The sequence below is a fragment of the Dreissena polymorpha genome, chromosome 2 (genome assembly GCF_020536995.1).
Source record: "Dreissena polymorpha isolate Duluth1 chromosome 2, UMN_Dpol_1.0, whole genome shotgun sequence".
NCBI classification, from domain to species: Eukaryota; Metazoa; Mollusca; class Bivalvia; order Myida; family Dreissenidae; genus Dreissena; species Dreissena polymorpha.
This window is the reverse complement of record NC_068356.1, coordinates 33514549-33534290: the sequence shown is the minus strand read 5'-3', so window position 1 is coordinate 33534290 and position 19742 is coordinate 33514549. Positions and strand designations below refer to the sequence as shown.

Genomic DNA, 19742 nt, shown 5'->3' with positions numbered 1-19742 from the left:
GTTGTTTAACAGCCTATTAAATATGAAAAGTGAATATTGGTAAAGATGATGTAATCCCTTGATAACGACTGAAATTTACAAGTTTAAATTTTGACAACGTAATTCTCTAGCAAAACGCACACAAATGTGTTTTCGTGTCCCCTTACAGTTATGCCATTGACACTTATATCATTGATTATAGTGTACTATTCATACAACATGTGAATAAACAAACCGTATACTAGTACCCCGAACTGTAATGAAATAAAGACCTTTCGGGCGGCTGGGGACGCATGTTGTCCGTCGGGGACAAAACCTTTAAGTTGAGGCTAAACTGAAAGAAACAACAAACACCTAAGCACTTTTGACAATATACAGTAATCATCATTGACACCCTTTAAATGATACTAACATTTTAAAGAAAATATTCGAACAGTTAACATATTATAAGGCACAAATAATTAAGATTACATTTGTTGATTTTTGTTTTTGCGGAAGTTATATATGTCGTGCATTGTGGCATCAATCTGAATTTGTAATCTCTAACTCTTAATTAGTATAAATTGCATTATTTCCGTGTTTTGCATTAAATGAAACGCCTGCATATATTCGGCTACTGCCGTTTGCATTTTTTTTGGCTACTGACGTTTGCTATTCTTAAATGTACTACTGACGTTTGCCATATTTGTTTCTTCTCTTTAAACGTATATTTATTATCCGATACATATTTTCGTTTGTTTACGCGAAGAAATATGTAATATATGTTCGTCCGGTAACGCATAGATAGTTCTGTGATCGTTTATTTGTGTAAACACCGACTCTTTGTATGTTTTACTACTGACGTTTGCTTCTTAAATGAAAATTTGCGCCGAAGTGTTCTCGAAAACCAAAGCAACACACACAACGCGTGATATACCGATCGCAAGCATTATGCATGCCTTATTGCCCGCCCTAGGTCGTATGAAAGCCAGAGGACGATCAGCGAAGATATTGACAAAAAACCTACCTGGTGCGGCTGTTTTCCTTCGTAAAACGCCTACTGACGTTGACTTTTGGGGTCATGTGACAGTTTTTGTTCATTTACAGTGAGGTAAGTCGTTCAATAGATTTAAATACGTTTTGCATAGCTTATGACAAAAACCAGACCTTGGTGATCTTGGGCTTGTTCAAATGTCTTTAATATCAAATAGCTTTATATGTCTAAATGAATAAATATATAGACTGGTTTAAGTATAATCTTTTATTTAGTATGGTTGGCTTTGTCGTTAATAGCACACAATTTTTGTCGAACTCCATGTTTCATATACATGGATTAGGGTTGAAACTGCAAACTTCAGTCGAATCGTTTTAATACGTCTGACATTGTATCCTGTCTGAGAGAGATTCAAAATGATTTACTGAGCATACATCAGTTTTACTTTCAGATTTAATGATGAATGTTGTTGAATATTTGGTTGGTGTTTATACTGAATCCATAGACTTGGTAATTCTTCCATAAGGTGTGTTTGCTTATGACGAGTATATATTCATCCTGTGTGCTATGTGTTTACTTATTCCCAAAGTCTTCGTTGAAAAGGTATTTGTATTTCTAAGTAAACATATATTTTATGAATATGCATATATTGTTTTAAGGAAAGTTTCATTTAGTTCCGCTTTAGGTTTGGAAGCCTTTAAGCTTAAAGTGATATTATGTGCATTTTGCACTGTTGAATTGAGCTGAAAAGAATTAACAGGTCAAAAGAGTTAGTTAAAATGTGGTTACTGATCAATTATCTGCAACTCATCTTGCTACCAGTTGTAATAATATCACTTTAAATGTTAAACATACGAGAACTTGCAAGTCATCATCGCTTGAACAAATTTTGAGGACTTATGAATTAAATAAGTTTTAGATGTTTCGGCTGTTTTCTCGCATTGCTAATACCTCTAAAAAGGCTTATTATTCGCCAGTTATTAAATGTTTTAAAATTATCAAAAGACTGTTGTCTGTAGCTAAGCAATTTAGCAAATAAATTTATTTTCTTGATGTTATCCTCACTAAATGTGATAAGTTATGTGCATGTCTTTCACCGAAACGTTGGCCTTTGGCTATTCTGAAACTCAGTACCAGTGCATTATATTTCGAATTGATTGCATATATCTTCCAGTTTGCATATTGACTTCCAGTTTGCGTTTCCATGTATATTCTTCTTTACAATTGATGATTTCATGTGGACATTTATAATGCATTTCTGAAGTCCTTATCGAATCTTTGTTTAACGAAAGACTTGAGACAAGTGTCAATAAAACATGTCGAGTAAAGTTAAGCTTTGAAGTATATCATATTGCAAATTAGCAAGGTTTAGAACACCACGTGATCTACGTTAACGAAATACCGCTTTATTTGATGACAGAAAGAGAAAGCATGCATTCTTAAACTTCCACAGGTCTGATGCACATTTGAGATTTTATATTACATTTTAGTAAATGTGATGACTATCGTTTGAACTAACCGTAAAGATTTGGTCACCAGATTGTATATCATGTATACATACAAAGAATTGCGTACAAGAATCAACGATGGTTCCGACGATGCGAGATGACCAAATAAACGCAATTTGTTTTTATCTACTGGCAAATTTCATGGCCAGTATTACTTATGTTTCATAGAGGCAAAACGAACTGTGAAGAAAATCATAGATATAAATATCCTCGTTGCGTATTCTCGGTATTTCAATTAATGGTATTTCAATTCGAGATAATAAAATATAAGGCGCGGTTACCGTAATGATTAATATTTTATTCATTTATGTAAATGTCTATAATGATGGTTACAGAAATTACCTAAGGACTTGTCGTACGTAGTTTTGTCCGTTCTTTTAACGTACGTGGTATAGCTGATATGTGTATCAACTTATTGTTCTAGTGAAAAGCAAACGAGCAATTTTTTTCTACATCCTTTGATCATAAATTCCCGCAGTGCCAATATGTGGATAAGTAACCTATCCGTAAGAGTATGTTTTATGCTGAAGATGGAATTTATGTTGGTTCTATGTTCATAGTTCCTTATTCCTTGTTCGAATCATAAATAAGGAACAATTCATTATTCCTTATACAACTTTTACATCTGATATAAGTTTTTTTGAAAGAACAAAATAAACATACAATCTTTAGGTAAAAACAATATTTAAATGTAATTTAATTAATTAAGTACTTCACTTATAATACATATGAGACGGATTGCTTGTTCATTAATCTAACCAGTACCACATTTATATCCATTATAATATATATATATATATATATGTGAAATGGGAATATATAAGAAAGGTAATTTGATTTTTAAGCAAATCGAGTACATTAATTGTATGTATTTTGACAATTGCCCAGGTTCCTTCTTGTACCTTCGTTCGATTTCTTGTTTAAAACGAACTAGCATTAACTACCTTGAATAATAACTTTAAAAAATAATTAAAAAACATACCCCTATAAACGTATTTAACATGTCAAAGGATCTGTTTAAATACGCATTTAAGCACATATCCCTTGTTTGCCAATCCACTTGCCGTTTCATGGTTGAATAAGAGAAAAAGTACGTTTTGCTGCTTTTTTTTAAAACCGATTGAGGAACTGACATCTTCTTACTAAAAACATTAATAAAAATAAACAAAAGTGTATAAAATATCAATGAAAACCATAATATATGTAAGTAGAATGTTAAAATATTTATCGCAAAACATTTCTAATTTATTTTATTCAAAGTAATATAAATACTCAAAATCAACGAATAATTCGCAAAATGTTCCGTAATTAAGTTAACACATACAAATCAGTGTTCCGTATAGCAATAGCCAATGTTGAAACGCGATATGTGGTATGGTAACATAGATTTAACGAGTTGCAAACTGCGTTTATACTTGTGCGACAATATATTCCATAATAATTTCCCGCCACGATATCCGACCATTTACGAACGATGTTCAATTTTCTTACTAACAACAGTAAAGAGAACAAAACTGTATGTCCATTTAAGCCCTGGTGTATATGTGTGATATTAAACAGTCTATTTAATTATTGCTTTATTTTTAAACTGAGAACCAAACGAAATATTTTATCGTATCTTTATTAAAAATTCATATCTTCCCGGGTATGCATGATATTGACTGTATCTTTTTGGGTATGTTGATATTAGCGGTATCTATTTTTGACATGTCGGACTGCACTTAAATAGACATTTAATCACTGTTACATTATGAATTAATACCTCAAAATACTTTGCTAACATGTTCATGGTGTAATCGTTAATTATAAATAGTATCACTTATCGACCTGTTAAAGTAACATTACTACTCAAAATGAACGAAAATTTCGTACATTATTTCGTAAAATAAAGCTAAAAAATTAAAAATCATTGTTCCTTATGGCAATTAACGAAATTTAAACATCAGATGTGGTCTGTTAAAATATATGTTTGTGGATACAAAATGCTCGTTTTTATTATGGTTTTAACATGATACCATTTCAGTGTTCGTGTGTGGTATGAATAGATATATTCGCAGGAAATTAGCATGGAATTTAGTGTGGTCACAAATAAATAAAAACGAGCATTTTGTATGTACAAAAATTTATGTAATCATACCACATCTAGCGTTGTGGCTATTGCTATAAGGAACACTGATTGTTTAGGTGTAAACTTTATTTTACGAAATACTTCACGAAATGTTCGTTGATTTTGAGCGTTATAGAGTTTGTTACAGCAATATATCAAGAATACTGTCTTTTTGTATATTTTGTACTTTTTGGGGAAAATTGTTTCCCTGTGTTAGTAATTGATAATAAGATATAAACGTAGCTTTTTTCAAAAAGCATTACATAATAAATAAAATTAAATTTACAACCAGATTTAAGCCTTGCAAAATACAAATAAAAGACACTTTTTTATAGTAAACCATGTCACTCGCTAGTGCTGGACTGATTCATTATTTCATCAAGTAATCAAAACAAACTGTGTCATGAGTTGATGAGTTGATGATTTGAAATATTAACTGTAATTTACCATTGAATTATTAGTCATTTTGTTTGTTTTGCAAAATAAATGATATACACGATTGTATGTGCATTTCGGAAAAGATAAATTACTTATTTATTATACGCATTTATTTATTTATTTTTGTAAATACTTTGCACTAGTAAATCATCATCATCATAATATTCATCATATTTATCATCATATTCATCACCACCACCACCACAACAACCACTATCATCATCACCGTTAGCATCATCACCATCATCGACACCATCATCATCACCATTACCACCATCATTATCACCATCATCATCATCACCACCACTTTAGTCATCACCATCATCACCTCAACCATCATCATCACAACTACCACCACCATTATCACAACCACCATCATCACCACCACCATCATCACATCCAGCATCACCACCACCATCATCACTACCATCATCACCACCATCATCATCATCACCACCATCATCAACATCCTCCTCATCATTATCACCACCAACATCATCAGCATCACCACCATCATCATTATCATCATCACCGTCATCACCATCATCAACACCACAATCACCATCATCACCACCATCACCATTATCACCACCAACACCACCATCATAACCACAATCATCACCACCATCATCATCACCACCATCCTCATCATCATAATCATCATCATCATCATCCTCAACATCCTCCTCCTCATCATCATCACCACCAACATCATAATCATCATCAGCATCACCACCATCACCTCCATCATTATCATCATCAATATCATCATCATTATCATCCTCATCATCATCACCATCATCACCACCAACGCCACCATCACCATTATCACCACCAACACCACCATCATCACCACAATCATCCCCACCATCACAACCATCATCATCACCACCATCACAACCATCACCACCATCATCATCATCATCAGAGACTCATGTACTACTTGGTAGAGACTCGTGTACTACTTGCTAGAGACACATGTTCTACTTGGTAAAGACACATGTACTACTTGGTAGAGACTCGTGTACTACGAGGTAGAGACTCATGTACTACTAGGAATAGACTCATGAACTACTTGATAGAGATTCATGTTCTACTTGGTAGAGACTCATGTACTACTTGGTAAAAACTTATATACTACTTGGTATGGACTCGTGTACTTCTTGGTGGTGACTCATGTACTTCATTATGAGTAGTTGGTCCATGTACTACTTGGTAGTGACAGTGACTACCAAGTACTACATGAGGTTCTACATGAGTCAGACTCATCAACTACTTGTTAGAGACTCGTGTACTACTTGGTAGTGACTCATATACTCCGGTAGTTGGTCATGCACTACTTCTGGTAGACACTCATTCACTCCTTGGTAGACCCTCATTCACTACTTGGTAGAGACAAATGTACTACTTGGTATGGACTCAAGTACTACTTGGTAGAGACTCATGTACTACTTGGTAGAGACGCATATACTATTTGGTAGAGACTCATGTCCTACTTGGTATGGACTCATGTAAAACTTGGTAAAGACTCATGTATTACTTGGTAGAGTTTCACATACTGCTTGGTAGAGACTTATGTTCTACTTGGTAGAGACTCGTGTCCTTTTTGGTAGTGACTCATGTACTACTTGGTAGTTAGCTAATCTACTACTTGGTAGACAATCATTTACTACTTGGTAGAGACTTATGTACAACTTGGTAAGGACTCATTTATTATCTTCATCCTCATCATCATAATCGTCATCATCATCATCATGATCACCATCATCATCAGCACAATCATCACCACCATAACCATCACCACCATCAACATCATCACCATAATCACCACCCTCATTACCGCCGTCATCACCACCATCATCCTCACCGTCATCATCACCAAAACCATCACCATCATCACCACCATCGTCATCATCACCAAAACCATCACCATCATCACCACCATCATCATCATCAACATCACCACCATCATAATAACCATCACCATCTTCATCACCACCATCAGCACCAACACCATCATCATCATCGCCATCACAACCACAATAATCCCCACCATTATCATCACTACCATCATCCCCGTCATCATCACCATCAGCAGCATCACCATCACCACCACCATCATCACCATTAGCAGCATCACCATCATCACCACCACCATCACCACCATCATCAAAACCATCATCATCTCCATCACCATCAGCACTATTACCACCACCACCACCATCATCCTCAGTATCATCATCATCAACACCACCATCATCACCACCATCATCACAATCACCACCATCATCACCACCGTCACCATCACAACCATCACCCACATCGTCATCTTCAGTACCATCATCACCAGAATCCCCATTATCATCATTATCACAGCCATCACCATCATCACCACAATCATCATCACCACCATTTTCACCATGATCATCACCACCACTATCACCAACAACATCATCACCACGATTACCATCACCCCCCTCATCACCATAACCACGATCACCAGCATCATCACCAACATCACCACAACCACCATCACCGACAGAATCATCACCACCATCACAACCACCATCACCACCATCATCATCATCACCATCATCATCACCACCAACATCACAACTAACACCATCACCACCAACATCACTATAACCACGATCACCAGCATCATCACCATTAGCACCATCACCACTACCACCATCGACACCATCATCACCATTATCAACATCACCATCATCACCACCCTCAACACCACCGTCATCACCATCATCATCACCACCATCTTCATCACCACCATCATCAACACCATCATCACCATAATCACCACCATCACCATCATCACCACCATCATCAACACCACCATCATCAGCACCATCACAAACAACATCATCGCCATTACCACCACCATAATCACCACCATCATCATCACCATTATAATCCTCATCACCATCAGCAGCACCATCAACATCATCACCACCACCATCATCACCAGAATCATCATCATCGACACCACCATCGACACAATCACCACCAACACCACTATCACCATCAGCACCACCACCATCATCACCAGACTCCCCATCATCATCACAACCATCACCACAATCATCACCACCATTATCACCATCATCATCGCCATCACCACCACTATCACCAACACCATCATAACCACCACCATCACCAACCTCATCACCATAACCACGATCATCAGCACCATCACCACCACCACAACCAACATCACCGGCAAAATCACCATCATCATCATCACCACTATCACCACCCTCATCACAACCCTCATCAGCACCATCACCACCACAATTACCACCATCAACACCGTCATCACCAGAATCACCATAATCATCATCATCACCATCATCACCAACAGCACTACCCTCATCACGACCGTTATCACAATCAGTACCACCACCATCATCATCATCACCACCACCATCATAATCATCACCAACATCATCACTACCATCATCACCACCACCATCATCACCACAATCATCACCACCACCATCACCACCATCATCATCACCACCATCATTACCATCATCATAATCACAACCATGCTAGAAATTTTTATACTATTATCAACAAGTCAACATAAATGATAAGTTATAAGTTATTGTACTACACATTTTTACAGGATATTTCCAGAATTGCTAATATACAATATTCGATTTATAGTCACAAATTGATTTTTTGTACCAGAATGGCAACGTCTACAGAAGTTAAGTCGGTTTACAGTGTCAATTATGAATGGAGAACATAGTGCAGATGTTCTGTCCTTTCCGCCCACTTAGAAGCAAAATGCTGTTTGCTGCTCATCAGTATCTTAGGGTTCGAAATGAAGCCTTTTAAACGTGTATTCATTAAGAATGGTCTTTAATTTAATTTGATTTTCTAAGAGATTACAAACGAGTCAAAATGGGTATCTGAGTGGTAAAGGGTTAAAAAGGACCACTGTAGTAGTAGTTTGTATCATGTGAAATGCTAACAAAGTGATTACATTTGACAAGTACGTATTGTGTTCGCCTTACGATCTGGAGGAAAAGAATTCGATCAATATAAGTACAAATGTATGTGGTTAGTATTTCATCTCAAAGGTCACCAGGGAAAAAGAATTCAAACGTGTCTTAGCGATTTCGATACACACCAGATAAAATACCGTAAATGGATTTTAACTAACCACTTTCTTACTACATACGCGCAAATGTTGTTATTTTAAATTTAAATGATATAATTTATTAACAAAATATCGCTTTTCTTTGTATTAATAGCAGTGTCAGGGATGACATTTCAACGATGTATACGTCAGTGTGGTGGATGTTACCTCCAGCAGTCGGTCATGGTGTATCTGAGCTGATCTACAGTTCCGTTCTTTATCCAAATGCACGGACAGCTGTTGAAAAAATAATATGTTAGACATGGCTTCAACGACGTTTATTGGATACATATAAAGGACATGTCGATAAAAAATCAAAATCTATTAATTGTATTCTAACCAGTACAGTATATATTTTCTCTATATTAGTTGCAGTGCGAAACTATTCAATTTACGATAATAATTTTCAGTTTTGAAAATTCGAAAGGAGTTGCGCCCGTTAAAGTAAACATACCCATTTGGACGCAATAATGTATAGTTTAATGGCTTTTACGCTCTTACGGAATACAACATATCATTCCGTTATACATTTTCTGCTTATATTCATTAGTATAATAATGATTATGTTGCAATACTTCGAGCGGCATTTTAGTCATCTAAAATATTTTGTTTTAATTAGTTTTAAGTCATAATTAGGTATAATGTTCAATTTCCTAAAACAAACTTTAATATCAGACGGTGTTTCAATCGAACTATTGTTTGATATTATCGTTTCTTACATGTCAAAAAACGATAATACCAAATAACAATTATGTGTTATGTTCAATTTCCTAAATCAAACTCTAAAACACCACTAACAAGCACTGGTTCAATTACAAAGAAAACACCAATAAAACTTCATCTTTACCTTATCAGGTAAACTACACATCCATCCGATTTAATATCCCTACAGCCAATGGTCACCACAATCAAGTTTCACACCTTACCTTACCACCTGAATTGAAGCTAACAAAGATTTAACTGATTCGTAACATAAGATGTGTCACTTTAACATTGATACTGACCGTTGTTCATAAAATACTGAGACAGAGAATTCACTGTAATACATAAGTAGTATCACTTTAATATTGATATATATTGAAACATGTAGCAGTGAAAAAAAAAGATGTGGCACTATTCATTGATTTAATACAGCAATTATCAGCTTATTCACACAACTAAGGTAATTTATCGAACTGTATATGTATCATTATAATAATGATTTATTGTACGCATTAGGTAATCTGCATTAACTGTAGTCCTATGAGCTTACCCCAGACTTGAAAGCGTATGTAATATATAATTACAACATCCAAAATCACTTAATGATGGCGCCAGTCGAAGTTTAGGAAAACCTTAAAACGTTAACAATGGCAGAGTGGTATATATATGTTTTCATTTTGGCCGCACTCTGTCCGATCTTCGAAGATTTTGTTTTTCTTCAAATGGCGTACGTTTTATACTGTAAAATCAATAATGATAATAATAATAAGGATGATGATGATGATGATGAGGATGATGATGATGATGATGATAATAATTATAATAATATTAATAATAATAATTATAATAATAATAATAATAACAACAACAATAACAATAACGATAATATTAGTTGTAACGACAACTTTAATATTGGTCATAACTTTTGCAATATTGAAGGTATCAACTTGATATTTGGCATGCTTGTGTATCTCTTGGAGCTGCAGATTTTTAGTGGTGAAAGGTCAAGGTCATCCTTCAAGGTCAAAGGTCAAATATATGGCCTCAAAGCGGCGTAGTAGGGGGCATTTTGTTTCTGACAAACACATCTTTTGTTTTCAAACTTCTATGCAAATTGCTTTGTATTTGTATGTCACTGTCTACAACCATATATATATAAAGTATGACACTGTGACATTAATTGTTTTGCATGTGTACTTTTGTATGTCACTGTCTATAATTATATAAGTCGTGTTCTGAGAAAACTGGGCATAATGCATGTGCGAAAAGTGTCGTCCCAGATTAGCCTGTGCAGAGACTGCAGACTGCACAGGCTAATCTGGGACGACACTTTACTCACATGCATTATGCCCAGTTTTCTCAGAACGCGACTCATATGATGGTTTGTGTTGCATATGTACATATATATATATAGCTGTTTTCCTGTCTTGTAAAAAAACGTGTTGGGAAAAAAAATATACATGTATGCATGTATGTTGCTTTATAATTTCTTTGCATATGTACTCTTGTGAACAATTATTTTGTACATGTGTAAGATGTGACTTTTAAAATAAATAACATGTTCTTCAGTACAGTGTTCTTGTAGTAAAGTGTCAATGGTGTCCCTTGTATGGCTTTTGTTTACGCCCGATGATTGTTTACACACCACGCGAACGAATTAAACCGACACCCATGTGGTTTATTAAGTGATTTTCAACAATAAAACATAATGCTAAGAACTATATACGTTTACTGACAATCCAGCTTGATGCCTTACCTACCATGATGCAAATCGCCGGTTGAATGGCTTAAGGGATAAAGTTATGTTGACATTTTGTCTGTCCGTCCGAAACAACTTTGCTCAAAAAAAAAGCTTCAAAATTATTAAATGAATTTGATCGAACCGTCGCATTACAATGGACGGCATTAAGAAAAAGTGCAATTTTATGGTCCAGGTTTTTTATTTTTGAATATTTTTGTTTGGAACATAACTTCCAAATTAAAGGCGGGATTTGGTTTAAACCGCCATACAATATTATAAGAGAGACACGAAGAGAAGTACAGTGTGCAATAAATGGCCTGGACTTCAATTAAGTTTTCTTAGCCGGAGCATAATTTCGGAACTATAAACAGGGATTGGCTGAATCGTCATACATTGATAGAATACATTTAAATAAGTGTGTAAGATATTTAGCTCTACCTAATCTGTATCTAATTATCTATATATCTTAATTGAACTATATCTACATCAATTCTGTGTTCAAAATTCAATAACTATCGATGGTCGTTACAAGCTATATATAAGCATCGTTACATTTCCGAAACGAAATGCTCGTATGCATGAACACGAAGTGCCCCAGGACTAAATGGTGTCGTATAATACCAGCAGCAAATATTGAAAGAGTGGTTGGTAGACTTGTGTGTTCTCTTTTATACGCATGGCGCCTTGATGGTTAACAAATGTTTCAAGATTCAAAACGTTATCCCGAAGGGTTAAGGAAAAAACGGATTTTACAACAAGAGCACCGCATAACGGGTGCCAACGCTCGGCTCAGGTGCAGTTTTTAATAAATGAAAGCATGTAAGAATATTTTTTAGAGGTCACAGTGATCTTGACCTAGTGACCCAAAAATGGGTGTGGCGTGTAGAACTCATCAGGGTGCATCTGCATATAAGTTTCAAAGCTGCAGGTGGAAGCACTTTGATTTTAGAGCCAATTTTAAGGTTTGAGCACGACGACGGCGGACGACACGACACGACGAGCTGGCTATGACAATACCTCGGGTTTTTTCCGAAAACAGCCGAGCTTAAAAACACTTTACGAAGGTGTCACATGACATCACCGCAGACGCCGAAGCCAGGAGGAGTAAGACACTTCCCATATTTTCTTTGTTTTGTCTTGATTCAAACATCAAGATGGTAACGCCACTTGTTTATAATTGGACACTTTCAAACATCGGAACCCTGACTTAGAATAATTTTATATTAAACTTCACAGCATTTAGTGTAGTAACGCAAATAACTTTGAAACCAAAAGAGACGCCACGGGATCAATTCACTGAATATATGTGCGCTTGAACTCGATTTGGTCATAATATTAACAGGAGTTAATAATTTAATTTTTATTTTAATACAACAATGTTACCAAATCGAAGCAATGAAGATAATAATCAGGTAACACAGTTTAAATTGCAGACTATTTATGAACCCGACTGAGACAAAGATGCAACATAACAAGTAGGACATTTTGAAGTTATTTTATGTTGCTAAATATTCATGCCATGAGTAACATTGTCAATGTGTGATCACGAGCGGGCTTCAGTGTTATGCATATGCTATGAGTATAATTATGCCACTTCTTACCAGACCGAGTCGTTTTCTAGCTATTGTAAAATCAGCTTTGTAAATATATTTATTATATATAACATGTATATATTCGTTATGAGACGGATACAAGTTTACACACTGGCGACTGAAGACAAGTTAACATTCTATTAATATGTCTCGAATTATTTAACAACCAACAAAATTAAGTGTTTGTTTATTCAATTTGTACTTACAACTTCCAATTGGACTTTGATATTTATAATCGTCCTTACTTAACAGCTAGCAATCGTCTTATTTAAAGTTGTGTATAATCGTCCTCATTAAGGTGATTAGAATCTCAATTGAAGGTGTGCATGTCTTTTGTCCTGAGTTGGCCTGTGTATTTGTTCTTTGTTGAAGGTGTGTAGCTTTATCTCTATTTGGCGTTGTGTATATGTCACGTCTCAACTTGGCGGTATAATATCCGACTCATAACCAGTGGAATTTTCAGTAAAGAAAACATGCAAATGAGTTCGCAGACTTCTAATGTACATCTTCTCAAAGTTTGGTTGCTGTAAATGCATTTGTACTATGTGTACTCATTTGACGGTAGTTTGACCGATGTCCTCAATTGAATGCGATTGTACGTGTGTGTGTGTGTGTGTGTGTGTGTGTGTGTGTGTGTGTGTGTGTGTGTGTGTGTGTGTGTGTGTGTGTGTGTGTGTGCGTGCGTGCGTGCGTGCGTGCGTGCGTGCGTGCGTGCGTGCGTGCGTGCGTGCGTGCGTGCGTGCGTGCGTGCGTGCGTGCGTGCGTGCGTGTGTGTGATCCAACTGATAAGGATTTATTTGGTATTTCCATTTTAACTTCCAATGGATGCAATTCAGCCGTATAATTCCGTCGGAAATTACATTTTAAGAAATGGATTTTATATATAAGTCCTGCGTGTAGAATATTTGTTTGAAGCCAATAACATCTGAATTTATACACAGCATACATGTTTTTAAATAACATTCTGCTTACGTGTTATGATATTCTCATTAAAAACATAAAAGTCACTTAGTATGTGTATCGTCAAAAGAATTGCATATTTTTTTTTGTTATTTATATATTTTATTATCAAGTAATGTGTTGGCTAGGTTAAATGATATGCTGCATAAATAGTCCTGTACAGTAAATGTCACTCGTTCTAGACTTCGTTACATCTGTATTTAATGTTATACAAACATTTTTATTAAAAACATGGACAATTATTAGAGCATTATAATTTTAGATTTGATGTAGATTTGCTGTATTTATAACTTTTACGAAAACCCAAATTAGTCTCCGTACGAATATAACGTTAATTGCTTATCTTTAATTATTTAATTATTGCTTCGATTCTCATATGATTTTTATATACATCTATCCATCTAACGTTAAACATTGGGAGATTTTGATTTGTGATGATTCCTTATTGAATGTTTCTGCAAAGTATAAACGCAATGTGGTGTCTTTGTCCGAGTATCCGACTTAGAATGTATTTTTTTGTTTCTCGGATCTTAATTCAATCAAACGCCATCATAGACATCGAAATGTATGTATTATTTCCCCAAATATAAAACAACATGTTTAAAATGAAGCATCTTTTCAAAAAAAATAGCCGCATATAGAGGAAGGTGAAGAAAACTTTTCGGGAAACATTTGAGTGATCATTTGACAACGTATTACTACTATAAAGCGCCGATTCTTTTAACGCATGTTTTCGTCGGGAGGGGTTGGTAAACGATTAATCATATTTACTTTTTGTAAACGACGTTAGACATACACTTTTGTCGACGAGGACTTAATTCTTAGGTGAAGAAGACTGATTGTGTATCTTTTAATTCGTCTTAATGAAAGACAAATAAATATTGACGTTTTTCGTGATTCCTTGCTATTCGTGGTATCTCGCTGTTTGCAGCCTTAATCGCAAGGACAGCGTCTTGCTAATTGAGACAACTGGAGTTGTCTTCTACATTTGATATATCTTATTTTGTTTTTAACATGTTTTTAATGCTGCAATTTATTTTGTTCTACATCCTTTGATCATAAATTCCCGCAGTGCCAATATGTGGATAAGTAGCCTATCCGCAAGAGTATGTTTTATGCTGAAGATGAAATTTAAGTTGGTTCAATGTTCATAGTTCCTTATTCCTTGTTCGAATCATAAATAAGGAACAATTCATTATTCCTTATACAACTTTTACATCTTATATAAGTTTTTTTGAAAGAACAAAATAATCATAATAAAAACATACAATCTTTAGGTAAAAACAATATTTAAATGTAATTTAATTAATGAATTACTTCACTTATAATACATATGAGACGGATTGCTTATTCATTAATCTAACCAGTACCGCATTTATATCCATTAAAATATATAGATATGAAATGGGTATATATAAGAAAGGTAATTTGATTTTTAAGCAAATCGAGTACATTAATTGTATGTATTTCGACAATTGCCCAGGTTCCTTCTTGTAGCTTCGTTCGATTTCTTGTTCAAAACGAACTAGCATTAACTACCTTGAATAATAACTTTAAAAAATAATTAAAAAACATACCCCTATAAACGTATTTAACATGTCAAAGGATCTGTTTAAATACGCATTTAAGCACATATCCCTTGTTTGCCAATCCACTTGCCGTTTCATGGTTGAATAAGAGAAAAAGTAAGTTTTGCTTGCTTTTTTTTAACCGATTGAGAAACTGACATCTTCTTACTTAAAACATTAATAAAAATGAACAAAAGTGTATAAAATATCAATGAAAACCATAATATATGTAAGTAGGATGTTAAAATATTTATCGCAAAACATTTCTAATTAATTTTATTTAAAGTAATATAAATACTCAAAATCAACGAATATTTCGCAAAATGTTCCGTAATTAAGTTAACCCATACAAATCAGTGTTCCGTATAGCAATAGCCAATGTTGAAACGCGATATGTGGTATGGTAACATAGATTTAACGAGAAGCAAACTGCTCGTTTTATATTTGTGCGACAATATATTCCATAATAATTTCCCGCCACGATATCCGACCATTTACAAACGATGTTCAATTTTCTTACTAACAACGGTAAAGAGAACAAAACTGTATGTCCATTTAAGCCCTGATGTATATATGTGTTATATTAAACATTCTATTTAATTATTGCTTTATTTTTACACTGAGAACCAAAAGAAATATTTTATCTTATCTTTATTAAAAATTCATATCTTCCCGGGTATGCATGATATTGACGGTGTCTGTTTTGGTATGTTGATATTAGCGGTATCTATTTTTGGTATGTCGGACTTCACTTTAATAGACATTAAATAACTGTTACATTATGAATTAATACCTCAAAATACTTTGCTAACATGTTCATGGTTTAATCGTTAATAATAAATAGTATCACTTATCGACCTGTGCACACTGTTAAAGTAACATTACTACTCAAAATGAACGAAAATTTCGTAGAATGTTTCGTAAAATAAAGCTTAACAATTAAAAATCATTGTTCCTTATGGCAATTGACGAAATTTCAACATCAGATGTGATCTGGTAAAATAGATGTTTGTGGATACAAAATGCTCGTTTTTATTATGGTTTTAACATGATACCATTTTAGTGTTCGTGTGTGGTATGAATAGATATATTCGCAGGAAATAAGCATGGAATTTATTGTGGTCACAAATAAATAAAAACGAGCATTTTGTATCTACAAAAATTTATGTAATCATACCACATCTAGCGTTGAAATTGTGGCTAATGCTATAAGGAACACTGATTGTTTAGATTTAAACTTTATTTTACGAAATACTTTATGAAATTTTCTTTGATTTTGAGCGTTATAGAGACTGTTACAGCAATATATCAAGAATACTGTCTTTTTGTATATTTTGTACTTTTTGGAAAAAATTGTTTTCTTGTGTTAGTAATTCATAATAAGATATAAACGTAGCTTTTTTTCAAAAAGCATTACATAATAAATAAAATAACATTTACAACCAGATTTAAGCCTTGCAAAATACAACGAAATGACACTTCTCAATAGTAAACCATTCCAAACGAAACATACTGTGACTACTTTCAATCACACTTATTATGGAGCTCTGAAAAGAATATGTATATATGTTGTCTGGTCTATTTTGTATTAATTTGTGCAATTTGCATCTGTTTAAAAAGTTCCACTTATTAATATAAATGTTGTGTTCTTGTTTTCTTCTACCATTCATATAGCTGTTTTGAGGATATACCCACTAACACTGCGTTATTAGCTAAGAATCTATTGTTTACTGTCAATCATATTTAACGTGCATCGTTTTCTTTTAGGGTATACCCACTAAAAATACGTTATTATGTATGATTCATTTTGCAGGGGTGTTGAACTAAGAAACTATATTTCCTGTAAATCATATTTAACATATACCGTTATCTTTGAGGATACACCAACTAACAATACGTTAATATGTATGACTAAGAATCTTTAGTTTACTGTTAATCATATTAAAAATATACCGTTTCCTTTCAGGATATACCAACTAACAATATGTATAATGTACGATTCATTGTGCACAGGTGTTGAGCTAAGGAACTGTAGTTTATTGTAAATCATATTTAACAGTTACCGTTTTTCTAATAGCGCCTAATTTCTGATATAGAGAATAATAGGTTAACGTTTATTATAGATCAGGTTTATCATGCGAGGCTTATAAAACAAAAACTTGAGCATTGGCAAGTGCTTTTTCGTTTCTGTGCTGAGCATGATAAACCTGATCTATAATCAACACTACTCTATTATTCTATTTATTCCACTTTTTATTCAGTAAACCTTTTTATTAAAAAAAAGTTTTCATGAGTGTTTGTCGTCCTTTTTATAATGACTGTAGTGTAACCAAGGTCAGTGTAAAAATCCGCGTTCCAAAAATAACAGCTGATCAAACATTCATTTTTTTAAATCAGAATATCGTTATGTGACAAAGAGTCGTGCCTTATTAATTACAACTTTATTCATATTGAATTGCAAATCTAAAAGTTGTATAACATCAATATAACATTTAGTTGTTATATAAAAGGAACTACATTTGTTTACAACGTAGCCTAACACCACACACAATTCGATTTCGATATCAAACTATCAACTCGATCATGAGGTGCAAACTATTTGCTTATTTTTATAATATGCGGTTACTTCGTGACAAAATAACAATGTAAACTTGGATTAAAGCTAATTATATACATTAAAGTAACATTACTACTCAAAAGCAACGAAAATTTCGTACAATATTTCGTAAAATAAAGCTAAACAATTAAAAACCATTGTTCCTTATGGCAATTGACGAAATTTCAACACCAGATGTGGTCTGGTAAAATAGATGTTTGTGGATACAAAATGCTCGTTTTCATTATAGGTTTAACATGGTACTATTTTAGTTTTCGTGTGTCGTATGAAAAGATATATTCGCAGGAAATTAGCATGGAATTTATTGGGGTCACAAATAAATAAAAACGAGCAAAAATCTTTGTAATCATACCGCATCTAGCGTTGAAATTGTGGCTATTACTAAAAAATACAGGTGACAAGATACGCTGGAAAAAAGTAGTACCGATTCGGCACGTGCCGGGGTTTATAGCAGAAAATTAATCAACGGGGCTTTAATCAACCGAATTCGTTGTAAAAGTGAAATAAAATAAATATATATATACTGTATGGTACTGACAAGAAGGACATATATTTTTCAATAGCATCGTATACGTTGCTTCATTGTTTTTACACGAGCGCTACGCTTAATATTAATGCAATTAATTATATTAACAAACTAGCACGTGAGGCTTAAAGTATGTCATTCTGTTACTATTACATTTAACCGATGGTTATTGGCTTTAGCATTTCACACATCATCTACACGGTGCCTATACCACGTGAATTTTTTGGATCTGTGTTGGGAGTATAAAGCGCGACCCAGTTAACATTTTTAAGGATTTCTTTTTAAATAATTCACCATTTTTAATGGGATAAAGTGGAGAGCACGCTCATTCGTAAGAGTTTTCTATAGGTATCATGATCTTTTTAAACAAATAACAATAAAGTGCAACCGCGCGTTTGAACGTTTAGAAAAATGTCGGATCAGTGTGGGGAACTTCATATTACAAACGCGTGTCAATTAAGTGTAATAATTATACGCATTCATCGTCTTCATTCAAACACGAAAGCAATTTATATTAACACTTTTGTGACCTGTACTTAAATTACTTACTGTGCAACGGGCAAAATGTAAAATAAACATAACTTTTGTTAGGTGCATTTATTTTAGACACTTGGAAAACGTATGTCGTTCTGTAGAAGTCTCGCCTCTCAAATCGACATCAAATAATCGCACCCTTTATAAATATACTAAATACGTCTTCTCAATTATTAGATGTTGTGTAATGTTCGCAAAAATATTACAAACAATTAATTCCAATGTTGCTCACTATAGGGTTTCAATGTCCATTGTGCGATCCAACCAGTCCTTTTTGCACTCGGAAATTTAATTGTGTGCACACGAAGACAAGTGGCGTCATTCCTAGTGCA

General features: G+C 34.2%; 1 protein-coding gene across 1 annotated transcript; it reads right to left on the bottom strand.

The window, feature by feature from the left end:
• Window positions 1-220: 220 nt before the first annotated feature.
• Window positions 221-9355, bottom strand: LOC127869646 (TATA-binding protein-associated factor 2N-like). Its single transcript, XM_052412304.1, has 4 exons — window positions 9339-9355; window positions 8185-8386; window positions 7882-8073; window positions 221-313 (listed from the first exon to the last, which is right to left on the bottom strand). Exons 1-4 carry the CDS (start codon window positions 9353-9355, stop codon window positions 221-223), a joined length of 504 nt encoding a protein of 167 aa, XP_052268264.1.
• Between the last annotated feature and the right edge of the window lie 10387 nt (window positions 9356-19742).

Excerpts from the sequence above, each read along its gene's own strand:
- LOC127869646 (XM_052412304.1), bottom strand. Across the intron at positions 8,074-8,184 it reads ATCGTGGTTATGGTGATGAG|TCTGGTGATGATGGTGGTGG; the intron begins GTTGGTGATGGT and ends GATGATGGGGAG. Across the intron at positions 314-7,881 it reads GTGGTAATGGCGATGATGTT|TTTAGCCTCAACTTAAAGGT; the intron begins GTTTGTGATGGT and ends TGTTTCTTTCAG.